General features: G+C 37.6%; 2 protein-coding genes across 4 annotated transcripts in view; one reads left to right on the top strand and one right to left on the bottom strand.

The window, feature by feature from the left end:
• The window catches only part of LOC121654199 (disks large homolog 4), a 71,691-nt gene that overhangs the window by 5,077 nt on the left and 43,310 nt on the right, over window positions 1-23,304 (top strand). The window contains exon 1 of one of the 3 annotated variants that reach the window (XM_042008218.1): window positions 9,527-9,614. The exons of 1 other annotated variant lie outside the window; for it this stretch is intronic. In XM_042008218.1, the coding sequence (XP_041864152.1) occupies window positions 9,573-9,614 (42 nt within the window). In that variant the 5' untranslated portion in view covers window positions 9,527-9,572. Of the gene's footprint in view, window positions 1-9,526; window positions 9,615-20,390; window positions 21,153-23,304 lie in introns of those variants that run through there. One more of the 3 variants, XM_042008217.1, reaches the window with a different exon arrangement.
• The window catches only part of zbtb20 (zinc finger and BTB domain containing 20), a 115,687-nt gene that overhangs the window by 55,700 nt on the left and 36,683 nt on the right, over window positions 1-23,304 (bottom strand). The window lies entirely within an intron of this gene.

Below are 23,304 nucleotides of genomic sequence, written 5' to 3'. Positions count from 1 at the left end.
AATGAAAAAGATTTTCAAATCATTTTGTATCCTCTGTCTTCAGAAGTGGGGCCTGCTAAAAGGGCGGTCCTCAGTGTTTTGGCTGTCAGCATCAATGTCCATTCTGAAACTGCCCATATGACAGGTGACAAATTAGATCCATCACGGGCTGTTTGGGCTGGAGACTTTGTCGTCCCACATTGGGTGAGAAGGCTAATGGTAAAACATGGGTCTGCAGTGGTGACACACAGGAAGGTTGGTGGCTGGCAGCTATTCTGTATTAAATGGACTAGAAACACAATATGCTGTTTAAGTTGTGTAAACGATACGAGATATCTACATCAACAGCAATGATGATAAGCATTCAGAGATGTTAAGTAGGAAGCTCTGTCAAGCTCATTAGGTCGAAAAATAATGCCAAGGATGATCAGAATCTGATTAAGCTCTTCGTGAAGACAGTATGACTACAATATGGGCCTTTTTGTTAATATACCTACTTGATTATCAATGTCTCATGTTTGGGCTGGATTGTGTATGTAGAGTGGTTTAGAAAAGAGAAACAAGAAAAGTGTCAAAAACTAGAATGGAAAGTATGACATTGATGATATCATCAATATGAGCAGCACTTGCATTACCTTTGCAAATGGGATCAAATTTTCAGAGCTGTGAAATTGTTTTCAGTACAGCACACAATGACACCTTGTGGCAAATAGTTTAACTACAGCACAGGAGCTCAAGACAACCGGGCTTGGGGAAAGAATTTTAAATTTCAGCTGCTGATTTGATCTGTTTAAACAGTTTACTGCTTGAATGATGGATTATGCTTTATTACCACAAGTCTATGGTCTGTGGTTGTGGAAGACATATCCCGGTATTTCCTTATGATTAATAAGAAGCATTCATCTGAATTACCCTCAGTTGTCACAGACCTACCATGTTTTAATCTTAAATTCAAGTCATAGATTTAAACATTTTTAACTTAATCTTTTGCCTCTTCAGAGTACCATTCACATTCTAATATGCTTTATATTTTTTTAATCAATAAATATAAATCTTGTTGTCTGCATTAGAGACTTCAGACCTGAAAAAAAAACATTAAAACTTACACAACATTAACTAATGACACCAAGGGGACATAGATTTGCTCACTCTCAACACAGTAATGTACAAGTACACATATTTTGGTGACTTGTTTGTCTCTGGCTTTGTATCTTCATGTTCCCCTTATAGGTGATGTCAGTTGCCTAGCAACCAAGCAATCAGGGCCCGATTGTTGCCATGACAACATGGCAGGGGTATCATCATGGAGAGAATAGAGATGAAAGGAGGAAGGGAGGCAGGGAGGAGAGGAAAAGAGAGATGAGAAGAGATAGAGAGAATCCTGCCATTGAAGGGTGTTGATAATGTGAAGCCCACAGCGTGGAGGTAGGAGGATGACCTCTGTGTAGGCGGCAGCGGAGAATGCTCATGAATGCAGAGAACAGAAAATTAGTGTTTGGTCTTATGTGGTTGAATCCATGGGTAACACAGTATTTGACACTGTTCTAACAGGCTTCATTCCAGATGGAAATGTCACGATGTGCTCCAGTTGTCTTCAGTTACTGACAGCGAAGCTGATGCAGAAGCTACAGCTCAGTGTGTCGCTGAGGTCCAGAGGGCTTTGGGCCTAACGTCTACAGGTGTCATAACCCATCCATCACCCAGCAGCAGTCCACTGTAAAACAGCCCAATGGGGTCATGCTGCATTTACTCTGTTTATTCGTCTCACAACTCTACTTTCCTGTTAATACAGCCATCCAGCAGGGGACAAGGCCTCAGATGGAAAGTGCTGCAGCTGCACATAAATGCACCCACTTTAGTGACAATAAGCAGGAATTTCAATTGGCATGCAGAAATCACCACAATCACTGGTTTTAACATTTTACTTCTTTTTAACTAGACAGTTGACTACTAATAATTTATTCATTAATAACTGAGGACTTAATTTGTTTAACTAAAAAAAGACAAGTGGTGAAATTAAACTTCTTTGGCAAAAGATTTTGATCAATCACATCAAATTTGCCCCAAAGAGCATCATTTTTTCATTTAAATGGATTTTAGTGGATGACTGAATCAAATAATAACCACAGACATTAATATTGTAAACTGAAGCAGAGCTGAACATCTCCTGCTCTGGAGCTGGGAGCTGGGACTGATGCTTCACGAGGACCAAGGCTGTTGAGTGCTTTTGGATGGGAGAGGGGCCCATGGCAGCACCCGCTGATCATAGACCCTTTTTGTAATTTATACATATGTCACTCACACATGCTCGTAACTGATTCTGCCGGTCCGAAAGATAAGCTGTCAGTTGAAATATTTCAATTGATTGCTTAGCACGTGTGTGATGTATGCATAAATTACGAAAATCACCCATTGAGAAGAGTAAAAAGAAAAAGAAACAGTAGAAATTTGTGTAAACTAGTTATTTGGGTATTACTACTGGCCAATGACATCTTAATAAGGAGAATACTTAAAAGAAATAAGCATTCTTTAATTTCAGCATAATTGTTTTTATTGTAACACCAGTGGTTTAAACATTTTATGTTATGTCCTCTATTTGATATTATCTCTGTGCTATTCAGAGTTGCACTGTTAAAAATAAATTAGGCTTTATTAAGCTCTTTGCACCAAAAGCTATCACAGATGCCTCGTTTTCAAAAACCTAAATGATGTAGAGACAGAACCAAGTAGCCAACCAATAACTCTGAATAATATTAATACAAAAGGTGAATTTCGAGCACAAACCACACTGACTTTCCAAGAAAATGAGTATAAACTGCATTTATTCTAGTGAATATTTGATTGTTATACAAAGTTAACATAGTCACTAGACAGAATAGTGAGGTATATAGTTGAGGGAGCATTCACAGCGTTAGAGGGTGATATTAAAACTAATTAGTTTTTCTTGGCATTTAGACTGTAAAATCAAACTGACAACTGTCAGTGTTATGCCTCGACTAGTTGCACAATAATCTCAAACATGTCAACTCACTCATTAAAAGGGGGGTTGACCAACCATTTAAAGTCTTCATTCACTTAATTTTGTGATGATTTCCGTCTATTGACATTACCAAGTTTCAAAGATCACAGCTTAAGAACTACAGGGTCAAATTTATCCAATGACACCTCATTTGGAAGGTAATAAGCTGTAGTTTCATAAAATGATCTCTCTTATTATGTGGTTGAAATACAACCTGACCCACATCTGGTAAAATGTAGCTATAAAACTTTTTTTTCCATGCCTTTTTTTTTTTTTGTACCTAGAACTGAATGAATGTAGTTTTAAGATGCTTAATGCCAGACACAAAATATTTAATACGTATCTTCTACACTTTGTCAGCTACACCTGGTTGAAATTTTAGGTTTCTAGGTAAAACTTTATGGGAGCTATGGATTTTTTTGTCTCAAGTGACCAACCTATCCGAATTGTGAGAAACTGTGTGAAATGCTTTTACTTATTTCTGTGAGATTGGAAACATTTCTGTGCTATTTAGGTGTAGCTGTATGTAAAACACATTAATTTTAATACAAAATGGATGCCAGTCAAGTCACTACTTTCTACTGTACGTGGCTTTTAGCAACTCTTTTTATATCACTCTTCCACCAACTATCCAGCCCACAGCATCCATTCTACTTAATCATGTCGAGAATAATAATGGTAAAAACCGTTTTACTGCATATTATATGCGGTAAAAAAGAAAAGATATTATTAATCACACATCTAAAAAAATTGTCCAAGCCTTTGGCATAACAATCTTCTCTTTTCCCAAGTCATACTCTCTGCCACGGCTTTCTTCTGATGATATGGTACACAAATAAACTGAGGGCCTGCTTACTTTTTTTCCCATAGAACTTGCTTTCTTTCACTTGACATGATGAATTGCAGAAAAACTGAGTTATCAGGTGTCTTCAGCATCTTCTTCTGCTCTCTCTGCTGCATGTCCGCCAGCAGCCTCGGCGCACCAGTTACGCTCTTTGATAACCTGCTGTTTACACGGACTTCCTGGTTATGCCCTATACTTCTAAGTAAATGACAGCCTATCATCAGAATTTTTCAGGCCACAAAAAAAGCGCATGTGTCTTGGCTAGTCAAGCAGGGAGCTCTTGTTGTGTATCTCCACAGTTGTCCTGGGATAAAAATGTCACATAAAACAGTGGGGACACTTTTCTTTTTTTGGTGAGAAAGGTGAGGAATACAAATCTACCCAACAACGCTGTTTTCACAGAAAGGTTAAATGGCTACCTCAAGCAAACAAACCTTGACCCCGCTCCAGCTGTGTAATGACTGCACCTTTTGTGGCTGCCCTACACTGGAGCTCTTACTTGCAGCCGCACCCTCACTTGTCCAGGTGTTTTCTGCATAGGTGGTCACACTTTTAGATCAAGTGATGCTTCAGTATGCAGAGTGATGACATCTAGCTTGTTCCTGACTTTATTTTCGACACGTGTTTAATTAATATCGCAGGGATATGGTGTTAAAAAATTAAGAAGCAGAAAATCACATTGTGAAAAAAAATAAATAAATAAATAAATCACTTCATGTTCTAAGTGGGCAGGACTAAAGTATTTACCGGAAATGGATATATGAACCTATTTAGGGCGGGACCCTGATTCTTGCGTTGTAAGTTTTACATTGAGTGTACATGCTGCAGCATACAGGAGCAGTTTTTACAGAAAGGCAACAGTTAAACTTGATTGTGTGGGTATTTAAGTAAAAATATGACTTCCTGTTGTCAGGGGGCGGGGTTATTGTGTAGTGTATATATTGACATGTAGATGTGTTCAGGATCAGATTGGCAAGATACATGTGCAGATTTGCTGCAGATAGTTATGTGTTATGTGGGAGTTAAATCACTTTAGTGTTTTTAATGGCAACCCATCAAAATTTCAAGACTCAATATGTAACTTGCTGACCTTAAAAATCTATGTTCTGGACTCATTTGATGGCATAGTGACATATATTATGGGCATTTCTGGAGCTGTTGCTGTGTAGCAGCGTCCCGAGGCTGAGAAACCGAATAAAACAACTTTTTCTAAGAGGACGCTATGTGACATATCAGTCGAGTTTCTCTTTACTGACCAAGTCAAACCCTAGCAAAGAGATATAGACAAATTGGCTATTTTGAACGTGCACCATGGCTGATTCAGCAAAGAAAAGCAAGAAGACATTATCGACAGAAGAGACGAAAGGAAAGCGAGAAAGAGACAGAGAAAGAGATGAGACAAGAGTCAGAATAAGACTGACTTTTACTGGCTTGAGAGAGCTCACAGTACAGGTAGAATGCAAGATGGATGTTGAATTAGCCGTGGATAAGAAGCGCATTACTTAAAAAATGGCAAAAGTTCTGTACTGCCTCTTTGAGGGGTTAACAACAACTCTTATGAGGAAAAAGGCCGTAATGATATGTGGTCTGTCATTTGGGTAGTCCGTGACTGTGGAAAGCAGCACTGGTTCAGCCTGCATGGTCTTAATCTTTTTTCACCAAGCAGCTATAGTTGGATGGTATTAAAGGTCGAAGAACTTGAACCTCATCAAAAGTGTCCAGATGTGTCCTTCTGGATCATGTAGGTAAACATGCTATATAGATAGATAAAGAGAGGATACATGCATGAACACAGGGTGTGATCAGAGACAGGACCAGTCTCTTCAGGGTATTTTTTATATATAAGGTCAGAGTTACGGACCTATAATCCTTTGAGTCAGTAGGACATTTGCAATCAATGTGTCTTCCACAGTGTGACGACCCTCTGCGGATGCAGGCTCTAGTTAAATGTGTGTGAATATTCAATATAACTATGTAACGCAGATTTTCAGTTTTGTGCGGTGTAGCTCATCTGGTCAAACCACCTCTCCTAGAGTCACCTACATTCAGTGTGTTTGGTTGTCTCTTCACCTGAAATAAGTAGACATGAGCAGACCTCTGAGCTTCCTCATACCTGTTCAGACCTGCTTCACCTTGTCCTGGTCCAGCTGTTGCTTTAATTTGTGTTTATGGGCCTGGTTTCACTTCTCGGTCCTTACTCTATGGAGTTTTTTGCCATTGTCCTTGTCACCCTCACTGAAAGCCTTTTTGTTGTGGTTCAGCAGAGCTTTCAAGTTACTGGTAATCCAAGGTCTGTTGTTTGGGTAGTACTGAAACCCTTTGTTGAGTATGTTAGTTTCAAGACAGAAATGGATTCTTTATTTTTTAATCAATATCATTACCGTATTTTCCCATAATGTCTGTTCCAAGAGCAACTAGAGAGATTCTCATGCCTCTCGTTACCAGCACTTCAGAGTCTCGGTCGTGTAGGCTGATCCCTTAACTGGTTCATATGATTTCTTACGAAAAATTATGCAAAGTTATCGGTGCATATCTTACGAAATCCTGAGCCAATCAAGGCAATGATCAGTCAATGATGAATCTAGGTGTGGTGTCTGCCCCACTTTTATGGTTCCAAAACAAAAACAAAAAAAGCTAGGAAAAAAAAGTTTTCAATAACTTAATCATTATTTCACTTAAATAACTGTGATACTCTATGAAGGTTTCACTCTCTAATAATGTAATTTTGTGTGCGTGTGTGTGTGTGTGTGTGTATGTGTGTGTGTTTTACTTCATCAGATCATTTTGAATAAAACCTGACCAGTTACTTTTGGATTATTTCATTTACACGATTGAAAAAAAATTTTTTTTTCTTCTATTATCAGTTGGTTGTTGGCCACTAACATCTGTCCATCCATCCATCCATCCATCCATCCATCCATCCTCCACTTATCTGGAATTGGGTCGCAGGTGCAGTAGCCAAAGTAAGGAAGCTGAGACTTCCCTTTACCCAACCACTTCTTCCAGCTCATCCAGGGTAATCCTGAGGCGTTCCCAGGCTAGTCGAGAGACATAGTTCCTCCTGGGTCTTCCCCAGGGCCTCCCAGTTGGTCATGCCCTGAACACCATTAACTTCATCAAGTGAATTCATACCATGTATAGTTTGCTGTTGTAATTTTTCTTACTAAAACAATAGACAGAATAGACAGACATAAAGGAATGTGCAGACAGTGCAGGCGCACAAATTTCTTGTGTTGCTGAAAATACAGTACGTAGCAAAAGCTTGAAATGATGTGCATAACTTTTTATACGATTAGTACAACTAGCTAGAGCAGTGTGATATAGATGGGATAAAAATTGGCTAGGTTGTGTTCTGATCCACCCAGGGTGGCAGTTGAGTTAACATAGACAAGCTTCCTTGGTATTATCATACTGATGGTTTAAAAGTGAACCAAATCCTCTGGATAAGGCATGAATTAACAACCCTAAATTTATGAGGTTGATGTGCTGCCTACTGCACCAGTCAGTTGTCACAAGCATTTATTATAATCAGTTATGACATCCAATTGAAACCAAACTCAGTATTAACTCTGAATTAAAAAAATGTTGTTCACATTGTTTTTCCAACCCTAATGTGGTATGAATAAAATAAAAAGCTATACTAGCAAATACCCCCAAACCTTGTAGTTGGTCATAAACAACCTATAATTTTATCAAAGAAAGCTACAAATTTCATTACAATTCAGCTGTATTTATTTAGTGTCAATTCACAACAAAGTCATCTCAAGGCATAATCAATTCAAGCCAATTCATTATGATCCAATTATAACAAATCCACTTTAGTCCAATTTGTAGTCACTGTGCTCATATAAGCTATTTTTTATATATATATATAAGTAGCCTGCAGAAAACCAGTGGATTTCATTGAATCTTCTTTTCGATTCAGTTCCCACTTCTGAAAATGCATGAGGCATCAGACAACAAAGGGATAAAAAACGTAGCAAACATGGAGGTAGCTAATGTATTTTATCCCTAATCGCATTTATTTTCTTAGCCAGCCCAGTAGTCACAACAAATCAGTTTTGATTTTTAACCCTACTGTGAAAAGGGTTAAAAATCAAAACTGCTTGCCTGAAAACTCAACCCAAAAGTGATAAAGACATTTTTGTAAAATGTGGCTCTGTTACTGACTGAACGTAATTTAGAAGCGATACAATGAATGGTCACATGTTAGTCTTGAGCATGCATCATAAATTTACAAATTAACTAGAAGTACTCAGAGAGTGCAAACCTCCACCAAGCCATTGTAATCTTTTGCCAGAGATTGTGGGCATTCTGTTTTAGTTAGAAGCTCTAATGGCATAATTATCCCTATCTCTCCATAGTAAATAATCTTTTTAAAAAGTTCCTGGATCCAGTAGGTGATCCAGATCACACCCAAAATCTAATCACTTTTTCCTTATTCCATTTCAGAGATTTCCTGAAAATTTATTCAAAATCCACACATAACTTTTTGAGTTGCGTTGCTGGCTGGCTGGTTGGCTGGCTGGCTGGCAGGCAAACAGACAGACAGACAGACAGACAGATTATTGTTTATTTTTAGTGGCAAATGTTGCTGCTATCCTGCAATCCTTTCTTGTGCCAGCTGAACTAAATTCCTTTAGTTCGTAAAATTACCTCCAGAAGTGCTTCAGTCAGATTTCGTTTCCTGTATACTGGGGGAAATCATCCTGGTTAAAATGTCCACAGCAAACCTAATGGTTTACAAGACCCAATACAAAAGAGCAGCATTTTCATCCATTAGCAGTAAACACCTTACAATTTCAGCATGTCCAAATCTTCTGAAAGCTTATAAAGAATGAAGGACCTGATTCAGACATTTTAAACTATTTGAATTACTAAATCTAGTACAGCAAATTCAGTATTTTCTAGCTCCATAATGTCACTCATATTTAAACTGTTGTTTTCCTGCAACAACCATACCATGACATTTCAATGGGGATTTCTCCTAGAGAACGATATCTTTTTCTCTTTAGGAAACCTATATTATGCCTGTCAGTGGCAAAAACAAGCACTTTGACTTTGCATATAATTACCCCTTTAATTACACTGCAGCCATTTGAGGCCATTGTGGAGCATTAGTGGCAGGAATTTTCATCACAGAAATGAACAAATGTACAGGTTGCAATTAAACTAAAAACTGCAAAGAAATTACAAAGAGGTTGCATACCTGTGACTTATCTGTGTCAAAAATGGTTTCATTCTCTATTTTGCTTTCACCTGATGTATTCACCTTTGATAATATATATGTGTTCAACAATGCATCGATATGAGGGAGCAAAGAGCAGAGTGGATAGATGCCTATTGTAAAAAAAAACAAGGATAGAAATAATATACTATAAAAGGTTGATTCACTGTTTCTACACCCCCTTCCCCCCTCTCTCACCAGCAGGGGCAAACATATTTTATGAGTCACGGCTGGAGGAGACTGCCCATCCTCTCGTTTCAGACTCCTGCCTTTAAAATCAAGCTATATCCAACACCAATAACTCTGGCTTTCAGGAAAACTCTCTCTCCTTGTCTGGTACAACATCCCCTCCCCTCCATGTCTACCCTCTCTCCCCCCTCCCTCTTTTTTATTTCCTCTTCTCTTTCCCCAGCCTCCTATCCCTCTCTCTCTCTCTTTCTCCCCATCCCTCTCCTCCTCTACTGCGGGTGTCTGGGAGGCTGTTTTTCCTCTGTCTCTTGCTCATGAAGGGCCGCACTAAGCTCCCTTCTCTCTGCCCGTGTGTGGTAGGTAAATCCACTTCTGTGTTTGTGTCGTTCTTTTTCCATCTCTCTGTTGCTGCCTCTGTTTTGCATGTAAGCTCAAAGTCTGCTAGTCTTTCTGACAGGCTTTGAGGAGGTCTGTTTCTACATTTGTGGGCATTTCATCGAACATGCTCGTAATCAGCTCCACAGAAATAGATAAATCAGAAATATGTAGATGAGGACTTTCTTTGCTCTCTTTTTACGTATGCTGTGAGTAGGTTTAATCATCCAGTGTGGATATTACGTATGAGTATGGCCTGGCACATGTGCGAGTGTGTCAGGGAGCATGTTCAAAATGCAGAAAGAGTTAAACTCTAGCAGACTTGTTGATTAAAGCATCACAGATTTATTCTATGTTCAGATCAGCTTTGTCTAGACATATTGTAATATTGTTTGTGCACTTCCACTCTTATAAGGACACTAGAAAATAAGACAGTGACATCATAAATTAAGAAATGTCCTCCACTTTTCTCCTCCAAAATGGAATGGAATCACTTTAAAAAAAAAATTCATTTTTAGAGTTACAATGAAGTATCTTGATCAGCATCAGGTTTAGGGACATAGAATGGGATTAGAGGCTTTCATCAAATTTCTAATGCATTATAAGCCCCAATATGTTAAATGCAGTGAATGGATGCAGATTTTTATGTCAGAGAAAATGAAAACACAAAGCAGGACATCCAAGAATCCTCCAGTCTTAATTAGCTGAGATGACATGTTGAGCATCTACTCCTGCTGACATAATGCAGCTCCACAGCCAGAAAACACTGAATCCATGTTTATATGCTTACGTGTGTGTGGTTTGAACTGGTTATTCTTGCTTTTGCTAAAGTTAAATTGGTGTATTTGTGCTCTGTCTCATAGTTTTTACTTCCACATCAGATGAAGCATGTTAAAATATTGTAAAGTCCTGTAAACTATAGCAAGTTATTGAAGTTAGAGTTGATGTTGATTCCAGTTGTTACATTTGCATGTGTTGTCAGCATGAAGACTAAACATGGCCAGTCAGACCATCCAACAGATCAGGCTATGCAAGCTTACAATGCAAATGTGCATCAGTATCAACTAACTTGATTGACCCCCATGCTGCAAAGCTCAGAACTACTCCAGTAAGCCTTTACAGTTTGGGATCAAAGATGTGTGGACATGAGACAGAGAGCTGACCTGTGCACAAGTAATACAAACATTTATGTCTGAGGACAATAAACAAAACTCTAAATCTGAAGCGTACCTCATCTGTTAAACGCAGAAGTGAGGAAATGTCTTTCTGCATTGTCTTAATACTGTTAGAGATGGTTAAAAAAAAACACTTCGGTTTCCTATAAAACACTAGAATTTTAACTTTTTTGAACCAGTAGTCAAACATGCAAGAACATAACTGTTAGAGGAAAAATGTTAACATATCTTTATAGATTTGCACACCAATTTGCCAAAAGAAACTAACAGACATGCATTTTTGCTCCAGATCCTCAGAAAAAAAACTTGTCATTTTCAGTGTGGATCTTGCTGGCTTGGTTGTTGCTGTTTTATCCAGCAAGGAGAAGAGAATCAGCAGGGTTATACCTGTGGTAGGTATCCTTTGAGTTAGGCTATATACAAAAGGTAATGAAGAAAGTTCTATCAATAGGATCATCATAACCATATGACCACAGTAACAAAAGAAGAGCAAACAATTCAGTGTAGCTCAGCCATCAATTTGACCCCAAGTTCAAGTCTCATCAGAGAAAAACAACTTAAAAAAGCCGGAAGTGAAGAGGTCAGAACATCACTGGGAAGAGTCTGTTGAGGTCTCTGGGTCATTAACATCAATTATTCATTGCCTGTGAAGCATTTTCAACCACAAGTGATGAATAAAGTGTAGTTATATTTGTCTTGTTACATTCTGTGGCCTTAATTCACAGGACTATGCAGAAAAGAACTGCAGTTCTTTCATGGTTCATCTGATCCGGATGCAAACACTCTGATTTTGTGGATGAAAGTCAGCAAGCCTCACTGTGATTTCATAGCCAACTTGCCACAGTACCCTGCAGTAGTCACGGTATTGTCTATTGATATTCATTCTAAAATAACATTTTAACACACTTTAAAAAGGGAAACTGACTCACAGCAGGATTTACAGTACATGACACAGACTGTTACTTTTGAGTGAAAACTGATGGTGGTCATACAATATTGACACTTGATCATGCTATGTTCTTGCTTGGTTATTCTGTAAGCTGAATGAGAAATATGAGCTGCATTTAATGCTTGGTAACTAACATTAAGCCTTGATTCCAAGTTGTAGCAACAAACTGACAGTATTTATCTCTTTGTAAGTCACACTATCACAATACTGTAAAGACAATAGATAAATTTAAGTGTTCTTTTTTGTCTTTCCTTTGAACTCATGTTTAGACCTAGTGTCATTTTACTGTGATGGACAACTACCCTATCTTCTTAGCTATTAGGTAAAAGGGATGCTGGTGTCCTGGCATGTTTATCTTTTATTGCTCATGAGTCTGCAGGCATTGGTCAACTAATTGTCTAGTCATGCTTTCAGAGGTTATTTGCTTACTTGAGAGAAGTTTAAACTTACCACTGTGGTCAAAGCTGTGATATTGCACAATATCAAAAACAATGTGCTAATATCACAAAAAAAGCTAAACTGCACAGTAGTGTGGTGGTTAGCACCGCGGTGTCAGAGGAAGGAGGTTGTTTGACCCTCTGCTGTGTAGGGGTTCGAACAGTGGCCTTTCTATGTGGAGTTTGCATGTTCTCCCTGTGTATGCGTGGGTTCTCTCTGGGTACTCCGACTTGCTCCCTCCGTCCAAAGACATGCATGTTAGATTAATCGGTCACTCTTAAATTCTCCCTGAGCATGAGTGGTTGTTTGTCTCTCTGTGTTGGTCCTGCAGTGGACTGGCGATCTGTCCAGGTGTACCCTGCCTCTCACCTGCTAACTATTGGGATGGGCTCCAACTTTCCCGTAACCCTGAACTGGACTAAGCGATACAGAAAATAAGTGAATTATTGAAAGTCAATTAATCACAAAAAGCTTATTTGTGATGGACACAGTCAAGACTCAATATACAATAATGATGGAGCCCAACTCAAACCAGGGTGCCCTGTTTTAATTCCTGTCTCTATTGTTACAATTGTTCTCAGTTGTTGACAGAAAATGAACGAATGAGCAACATTACATGACATCTTTTTACTCTTCCAAATTTAAGACACCCAATCTCAAATAAATAAAATTCTGATTTTTATTTACATTTTCAAAAATATATCCTCCTTTTGTGAAAGAATTATATATCCAAGATGTAAATTCAACTTTAAAAAGTGCTATTTCTTTAATTCAGGTAAAGCCAATATTGAATGCTGGCTAATTATAGTAAGCTGTTCATTATTATGCATTAGACTGCTAGGCAGACAGCTAACTTATTAAAAAAAGCCTACCTTGGTTCTATTTTCATTCATAACAACCTCATTGTTTCCTGCACGCAGAGCTTGCATGTACAGTACCAGCAACCATGTGAGGTTCTCACTGTGAGCAAGAAAAACAGTAATAGCCTCATATAAATTCTAAATATAGGCTACTGTTGACAGCTTTGCTTGCTTTGTTAAGAGGCTAAAATATAAATGTTGATATTTTATTATATGCTTGACCACTTGAAAAGAGTGTTGTGTCAGAAAGGCCTATGCATTTACAAACAAGAACCTCATCCTCCTACATTTATTTTTGTAAGTTTTGTTTTCTCTAATATACAAGTGATTCACACTTGAGTTATTTAAATGGCAGTGATGCGAAGGTGAAGCATAAATCCACCCAGTCAGCTCAACCTGTTGGCCACCAAGAGCTTGGTTTTTATCATCTTGGCTAGAAATTTCTGTTGGACTAATACCCTGCTGTGCTTCCTTCTTCCCAGGTCAAAACTATAAGTGGTGGCCTGAACCCCTTTGTTGCATTTCACCATAAGTGCCTCGGAAGAACATTACCCTGACAAAGCCTGATCACTTTGTGATCACCTTACAGAGCAAGTGCAGAACTGATGACTTGTGTCAGATTCAGTATTAACTGGATGTAGTTAAAATATGTCATATATCTCTTCTTACATAAACATAGCATTATTTACCAAATGTTTATGCAATCCTGTAGTCATCAAGGCAGCCTGTAATGACAGATGCTCATTTATACCTGAAAGTTGTCTGAAAGTCAGCACCACAGGGCACATGAGCAGACTTGATTAATCTTGTTGTCGTAGCTGAGAGTTTTTATAAAATCATCAATGATTTATTTGTGTCTGTGTTTTATGGGGCACCGTGACTGTACAACAAGCATGATATAGCAAGAAAGCTTGACATAGTGCCATATTATCTCATGAAAGATATATACAAAGTTCATTTAATAACAATATCCACCACTGTGTATGAATGTTTAGTACCTCTGTGGTAACTTTAAAATAATAGGTTGGCACTTTAAGCTTTAAGTATTTCTCTATTATCAACAAACTTGACAGGAAAAATATTTTTATTTAAATAAACAAAGTGCTGTCTAATAATACTCCCCACTGAGTGAGTCATCATGAACAAACAGGAAAGTTAGCAAAGTTTGGCAATGCAAATTCAACATTCAATATTAACTGAGAGGCAGTTATTTACCTTGGCAATTAAAATTAAACTAGTTCAACTAAACTGCAGCCTTTCTAGCAACTTCTGTTACCAGAATAGTACAGTAAATTGTGAACCTTGCTGTGACAGTTGCCACAGAAACTAAGGTAAGACTATGGAAACACTACATGAAAAAGAAAATACTTGGAAACACTGCAATATTAAATCACTGCAGGACTAAGTGCTCATTCAAAAGATTTTGGGTCAAGGTGGTTTGTTAGTTTGAAAAGTGCTCCAATAGGTTTATTTTCACTTACTTACTTACATACTTACTTACACCTGATGTGGCCAGATGGATCTAGTTGCCATATACAACAAAACTGTCAGCACTTCCTTATAATTTGTGTCCATGTAATATTTAAAAATTTATTTAAATGATAAATTTAAAGCTTACTTTAAATTTATCCATTTCTAGTTCTGTCTTTTTATTAAGTAGGAATGAAATATGTTTACACTGAATTAGTCAATTTTGCCGTACATATGTTTTATTTAAGTACATTCATAACATAAAATTAAAAGAAATTCTGAAACAAGATTCCCACAAATGGAATACTTTTTTTTATCATAATTGTTAAAAGGCGTTTGAAAGAATATAGAAAAATATGACAACAACAAGATTAGCAAATTGAGGGTGAGACCATGTTTCCACCAGTTTGCATTGGTTGGTCAAAATGGTCAAATCTGGTGAAGAGGGGGAGAGATGGAGATTGGATATTATAGGCCTTATCAATCCCCAAAACCTTTTTATTTAGTTGATTTAAAAAAATAAATCAGTCTTTGTTGCTTTTGTTTGTTGTTTGCTTGCAATAGATGGATATATTAATATGTATTCAAATATGCAGCTATAATTTTATGACATTGAATAGAAGTGGACTCAGACATAATGTTTGAGGCTAGTCTTACAGCATGTGCATAAAACTGTGGTCCTGAAAGTTAATGTGTAGACTCCCTGCATACAAAAGACAGCCTCTGTGCTAGCGGCGGCCTTACCACCTGGTGCATAAACAAACTAAAATAACCAAAATTCCCTACGACATGACGTCAACTTCACTTGCTCTATAGTATGCAGCAGAGCCTCACACTGTGGTAGCATGTTCATAAGGTTGATGTAAAAGGAAGGCATGTACATGCTGGCTGATAAATTTGTGAATTCTAGTTTATGTTTATGATCAGTTTTGGTCTAAGTTGGAGCCTGAAATACCAGGCCATATTCATTCATTCATTCTATGAACCGCTTAGTCCATTAAGGGTCGCGGGTAAGCTGGAGCCTATCCCAGCATTAACAGGTGAGAAGCAGGGTACAGGTGACCCTGGACAGGTCCAACTCCACACAGAAAGGCCGAGGCCCTCAAGGTTCGAACCTCCTCCCAGCCGAGATTCGAACCGGCGACATTCTTGCTGTGAGGCTGCCAGGCCATAGTGGTATTTTTTTTTCCTTCCTTTCTTTTTTCAACATTATGTAAATATATAGGTCTCAGATAGAGGACAGTTGGTGAAGGACTGTTTCAGTACTGTGGATGGTACACTACTGCTGGCTTCAGCGTGGGAGGAGGCAGAACAGAACCCGTCTGTGATAAGAAAGAAGGGAGATGGCCACAAAGAAGCAAACCAATAACTACTGAGGGTTATTCTTCACTAGTCACAGGAAGAGCGTCATTTCTGTGCTTTCATGATTACAGTGTACATATTTTAAGCCCACGGTGGCGTAGACAATTTATACAAATTTATTTATATACACAGACACACACAAACATATACACACACAATATATATATATATATATATATATATATATATATATATATATATATATATATATATATATATATATATGATAACTGTTATTTTTCAACTATACTGTTAGTTTGTTCATGTTATTTTTGTTTCAAAATAAAAAAAAATAAAAAAAAACTAAACAACTGCGTTCCTGGGTTAATAGATATTTGCCTTTTGAAGTCTGTTGGCATAACATGGATACCATACATGCATTATGCAATGCTCCCAGTCATCTCAGTTGGTCATTACTCCATTTGAGCATGTAAATTTTACACAGCTGGTTGATTTAGAAAGAGATGGAACAAGAATATCCTGTGTGAAACAGTTTGTCTGTAATGCATCTGCTTCTGATCATTTCCAAAAGATCTCCATGTTCCATTATATTAATGCTTATGTTTGTAGCATTAAGATGAATTCGTATTTGAACAAAAGGATTTAAAGGAGGAAGTAAATTATTTTTAACATGTGACTATGAGTCTAACAACACTTTTTTGACAAACTGAAGACAGACTGAATATTAATAAATTTTGTTTAAAGGCACTTAATATGACTTTTTGTGTAAAATTGTTGCAATGGCCTATAAAGAAGGACAGTCTGTTCTGGTTATTGTAGACACTGGTTACAAACTCAAGTAGAAATCAGATAACACAGGTTCTGTGTATGTGTGACTACTACAATTCTCACCTTTGGTGTTTTCCAAGTCTGTAGAAGTGAGGGAGTCTCAAGAGCCACAGGAGATTCCTCGGTGTATTCAGTTACACTATTTCAGTGTCAACTCTGTGTCAGAGGTAACTGAATGCTGAAGTCTAGAGTTTCGCTGTGTACAGTTTCAGTACACTTTTAAAATGTTCTTGCAGTTTTCCTTTCTTTCCCTTTTTGGTAGTATTTGCTATAAAATGCCATTTAATTTAATTTTCAAACTGTAATCCTCTACAGCTTCTCATACAGCAAGCACTATTTTATGCTGATTAAATAGAATACACTAAAGACGCTTTGATATTTCTTTACTATCACAGTCAGAATTTGACTTAATCTCATTCAGTGGAGGAATTGTAAAATAAATAAATGAATAAAATGTCCTTTGCAATCAGTTAAAAGATCATTTCTGGTTTATTTCAACCTTGCATATTACCCATTATACTGTGGCTCATCTGCTTCTGGGTTATTTGCACAAAACACTTTATGTTAGGCAATGTTATACAATCTATTCCACTTCAACTAATTATGATCCATCATAAGTTTGTTTAATTTCACTTTCATCTCTTTTTTGAAAGTATGTGCTGAGTTTGCAAGGAAGACTCTGATTTATGCCATTTTGTGTGACCTTTTGTGTGACAGTGCAACGTTGGACTGACTAGTGGAATTACCTTTTGCATACTTTTAATGGGGTTGTGTGGTGGTTAGCACTGAAGCCTCACAGCAAGTAGCTTTTTGGTATGAATCTTGGCTGGTGCCTTGATGTGTATGTGTAAAACATACATGTTAGCCTTTCTAACAAAGCACAAATATTTACAAAACAGTTTAGTGTTTCTAAATTTAGGTCGGGATGACTGTAAAAATGCATTGTTTATTTGTCCAATTTGTCTATGTGACAGCCTTGTGATGTACTTTTGCCTTATGTGGGGAATGCAATGTGTTTTTTGGACAATGATGTTTGTATTGGATAAAACTGGGTATAGCTGGTATAAGTGTGTGTAATATCGCAGTTACTCCACATGTAAGGATTTGTTTTGTTGTAGCAAAAATACAAAAACAACAAAGAAACAAATAAACAATCTCAACTAATGTTTATTCCTATATTTTAGGCACTTACTTTAAAGAAGAGCCACAGATACATCACACAAAAATCTAACATATCACCTTGGTTTATCTAAAATAGTTGACATGCAGAGAATTCACATGACCATTAAGATAAATAAAAATGTATCATAATGGTCATAATCAAAATGTTAAACATAATCATGATGTAATCATTCTTCTCAGTTAGTAATAAAAACAAGATTTTAAAACAATTGCTCGAACTTTTTGGAAAAGCAAAATCATGCTAAATGACACATCTGGCTTTACCCACAGGGTAGGCTTTTGGCAGTAGCAGGCCCAGGAAGTTGCTCTTACAGAAACAGTGCTTATTTATATTTTTTGTATTTCTAAGAAAATCTGTCTCACTGGTGTCACTCGAGTCATGTGTAGTAAAATAAGACATTGCTGTTATGTAGAAAACCAAAAATGAGAAAAATAGTCCTGTTGTAGATACAGTGACCAAAAATCTTCTAGTAAGTGGGTTGTTTGCTAGGTATCTGCCACCCCCTGCAGATGTTGTCATGGAAACACTCTTTGGGGGTTTTCTCTTTCTCTCTCTCTCTCTCTCTCTCTCTCTTGTACAATGCAGTATTAGGATGTTAATGCTATGCTCAGCACACCACAGTTCAGGCTTCCATGTGACTCCCACACTTACATAATGCTGTAGTGGAGGGGAAAGCCACTTTCACTACATTATGACTGTATATTTTACTGTATCTATGGTAATTATATATATTTTTAAATTCTACCAATGACAACTGGTTACTGGCACGCTGATGATGCTTATAAGAAATCTATGTAAATAAACACAGGTATGTAAATCTAACCTGAAAAAAGTTTGTTTTACACATAATTGGTCTTACTGTATACACAGACTTGTTCTGCTTCATTTTTAATTGATGCATTCATTTACAGACATGTTTCTGTCTTTTTCTTTCATTGAAATAGTTAACACCATAAAATAGATTCTGAAAGACCAGCAGTAGTCAGTCTAATCTAGTCTTGTGTTAAAATGTGTGTGTACTTATGTGATAACTGTGCTAATGTCTCCAGCACTTTACAGATTTCCCAGCATATCCCCAGCCCTCTGGGAGGTTACTAACAGAGAGGAAAAAAAGAAAAAGAAAAAGAAAAAAGCTATCAGCAGGACACTGATCTACTGATCTATTACGAATAGTCTCTGTATTCTATTTAACACTGACGTCACTCGGGAGCACTGAGCCCTGCACCGCAGTCGGTCCTGAGATGAATGCACAATATTTAAATCCAGCCTACCTGGTTCTCTCACTCCACCCTGTGGGCTCATCATGGCAGCACAATCACACACAGCACAGAAACAAAGCACAAATAATTACAAAGCAAACAAAAAAATCAGAGAAGATCTGGACAATCTGTTAGAGAATGCAAAGTTCAGTCTCATTTAGAAAACTCAAAAAGAGTGTTACTGGATGCTTCATCACACCTGCTCAGAGGTCTCATCTCTCAGCCTCATGCAGCTGCTGGAGAAATTGTAGCTCGCAGGAAGCTAGTCATTATCATCTGGTTTTGGCCTGTCCAAAAATAGACACATTTAGAGTGGGAGTTTTACAAAATCACTGGCTATGCTTGTGATAAAAATTACTTTTGAAGTGTTAGAATTCATTTTTGGCATCCTAAATTTAACATTTACGTTTTCACACAAAGTATTTATTCAGAATACTGTTTGTAATTGCCACAGAAGAAATTATAAAGGAATGGGTTGAGTCAGATGCCAAAGGCACAAGAGAATAATATAAGAAGTGTTTTTTTTTTAAGAGAAGAACAACCTTGTCTATCAAGAAAAGCTTACTGTTGTATCTTTAAAGGTTTATCAATGATTACTAAAACTGGGATTCCAAAAATAAAAGAGAAATGTTTGTATAAAAAAATGATAATTAAACTAAAAAGAGTTTCTCTTTTTAAAGATATAAAGCTTAGACACAGACATGATTTTCTATATGAACAAATTACATCTTTGACTACTTTATAGATATTTTCTTTAAACTATATGAAATGAAAAAAATAGCTGTTCACTGCACATAAGCTTATTCAACAGAACTATTCTCATTGTTTACATCAGAATAAATGTTTTTATATGATTTTTTTGTAAACCTCTAAACTCTCTGTCTTACAATGAATTCCTATTTGCTCTGCTTTGGTAAGCCACAATACAGATCTGCCTAAAAACAACATTTACTGTCAAACACAATCAATGGCAGGAAGAATAATTATAGTAAATCTGGTAAGCAAACCGGAAGAAATAATACACATAAATACAAATACATATTTAAGTAGCAGAGTTTATGTAGTAGAGGCCTCCCCCTTTTCGACAGCTTATTTTACTTTAAAGGCTTGTCAATTTGTGTGAAACTGAATGTGTTTCTTTGACATGTAGCTTATACATTTCTGCCCTTACATGTTCTTGCGAATTAACTGTTCAAGTCTCTATATTTGGGTGTATCTATTAAACGCTTCTAAAAGGGAAAAATGCATAAAAAACAGACTTAATCATGAGTTAACGGGCTTAAAGATTTCAGCACCTCGGACAGCTTCAGTGGCATTTCTTCAAGTGGTCCAACAGGGGGCGCAGCAATTACACAGTTCCATGTGGCGAAGATGTGAGGCAAAGGCTGTTTGATGCTGTAACATTTAAATGTCTTCCATCCTCCACTTATCTTAATGGAATGTTTGTTTGTTTGTTTTATTGGGAAGATTTTTTGCGTTTACTCTCGATGGATGACTGACAGCTTCTCCCTTCAGTCTCGTTCCTTATGAGTCCACCTGCGCTCCAGAAACTTTATGAGCAACCAGGCAGGGTCAGTGTGGAAAGAAAGGCAAGCAGAGACGCGTGCAATGTGTGTGTGCTGCTCGTGTTAAAACCTTTGGACAACATGACAGTGTTTGGATGCCACCCGATGCTTTCAGCGTTGCAGAAATGAACGATTTTAAGTTGAATAAAAACACGAACACTGGACCTGAGAAACGCTTGTACTACGGTCATATTACAACGGGAAAACCGGCCTATTAACGGGCATCGTCCCCTCTTCCTCTCCTCCCACCCCAGCGCTCCTCAGCCACCGCGGCTCGCGCCTGATTGCACCGTGGTTCTGGGTGAGCGTGGCGGCGGACCGACGAGCTCTGCTCTGTGTTGTCTGCCCGGTGTGAGGCTTTGGACTGATGTCTCTGCCTGTCAGGAATTTAAAGTGTCTCTCGCCGGTCATGTGCCAGTGTAAGGTCATCTGCAGCAACCGGACCCTCTCTCTTATGTTCGGATGCAAGGTAAGCTGGAGGCGGATGCAGCTGTGGCTGCAATCTAAAAGCAATTTGTACAAATATGGAATAATAAATGAGAGGAAGGCCTCTAGAGGAAATCGCCGTTTAGATTTGAGTCGTTTGTGATCGTATTGCCTTTGTCTGGAGTTGATTAGTCTATGGCTCATTTGAACCGCGGTTTTCTTCAGATTTGTAATTAGCAGCCCACAGAGATCTCACTCACCTTCCTCATGCTGGCCATATGTTTCAGGTACTGTTTTAATCGTAACATAGAACGTTTACATAGCGTGGTCGGGTTTTCATCCTAATAGATGACCGATTTATATTTACACATAGCTACAGCATCTTTGTTAGGCATAGCTGTGTTTAGTGATAGCTATACTTTACTATTCACATTTTCACTATCAAATTTTATCTCTCATGTCTAAATGCAGCTAAAAATACCAAGTTAATTTCTTGCTCAGCAATCCAGCCAAGCAAACTGCATGGTATGATTTTTGACCTTGGGAAATACATTTTCTTTTTGTTTTGGGCTACTTATATAGTTATAATCAGAGAAATCATACACTGCAACAATCATTTAATCCCATTTTGAAATTAGGGGAAAATGAACTGTGTTTTCTCATAGCAAATGAATCAGAACCAAGCCTCTCAGTTGCTTATCAGCAAGAACACAGGCTAAGCTGTGTGTTTGCAGTACGGTTTTGGTAATTATGATCAGTATGTGTGATCCTGTACATTCATTCACAGTTTGTCCACATCCCAGATTTGCCTCCCTTCCAGCTTCAGGTGATTCCACCATGGCAGCCAGCACAGAGTTTCCCTCCACATGGCACTCTAGTCTGTTCATGCTCCAAAGCCAAATCTGACCACACTGCAATCTCTAGCCAGGAATCATCCTTACACTTGCCAGAATGCTGTGCATCGTACATGTATACAGAGCTCCAGCTAATTTGTATGTGGATTCAGTCCCAACATTTATCATTCTGTTTTATTGTTACAGCCTGCTTCACTTTGTTTGATTTGTTATGTAGTAGATACAAAGTGGCTTTTTTCCTGATATTCCATTAAGTTTGGTTATTACTGAGACAGTTCCATATTTGAAAGTTAAAGGGGTGTATACTTTCTATGATTCTTAAGGAGTGGTCCTGCTGAGCTCAATGTTGGATATTACAAACAGAGATTATCCCATGCATCCACATGCATTGCTCCTTCCTCCTTCCATATTCCACTCTATTTAAGACACTTTGTGGTGGAGAACATATAAAATTTTCCTAATGTGAATTCATGCTGCTTCCACAGTCACTGTGGACAACCAGTGAAATCTATCTCTACAGCAAATATTTTCTCTGTTACAAGAAGCCGGTTTTTAAATGAACAAGGATTAACAGCTCAGTAAGATTTATTTGTGCCTGGTTTCAGTGGTGCTTTTAACAGATCTGTCTTTTAAGAGTGGCATTCGGTTAATCTCAACATGTCATGGACATAAATTTTGATTTTTGGAGTGTTCAGTATGTCCTTATCTAACTCTTACAGCATTTGTACCCCTCTATGATGTTTCTGTTACCTAAATCCAAGGATCCATGATTAGCTTATGCATTGTTCTTTCAAGCCCAAATATCCAACTGCACAGAGGTCCAGCCGTGACAGCTTGTGTTCTGTCACAGTGTCCTGGGAAGTTATTATAGCTGGTATTGAATTTGAGTCTATAGGATGAGTACATTTCTCTTGTACTCTGACATTCCGCTATATATTATGGACTTATTTTTGTTATTATTCTCTAGAGGACTGTGCTCATTAAAATATGTTGCAAGAGTTCAAACATGCCTGATCATTTCCCAAAGTAATCATTCAAGGTATATTATTTGCATAATCTTTGTTCTTTAAAAAAAGCCAAACAAAATATACTTTATTGTTTTAAATTCAGAATCTTAATTAAAAAGGTTTTCATGTGTTTTTAAGCATTCATCAGTGCTGTAATGTGCTCTTTATGCTTAATGCTCATTGATGGCCTCAAAACATTTAATGAAAACAGCTTGCCTTGCTAGAGTTTGTCTTTAGGCTACTATTCAGTGGAGCACTTACACTGAAGGCCATGTAATGTGTAACGATATCCAAAGGATTGAGCTTAGATGGGAACAGAGTTTGCATTTAATGA

The sequence above is a fragment of the Melanotaenia boesemani genome, chromosome 15, assembly GCF_017639745.1.
Source record: "Melanotaenia boesemani isolate fMelBoe1 chromosome 15, fMelBoe1.pri, whole genome shotgun sequence".
NCBI classification, from domain to species: domain Eukaryota; kingdom Metazoa; phylum Chordata; class Actinopteri; order Atheriniformes; family Melanotaeniidae; genus Melanotaenia; species Melanotaenia boesemani.
Note: the sequence above shows the minus strand (reverse complement) of the source record. Positions and strands in the feature narration are given on the sequence as shown.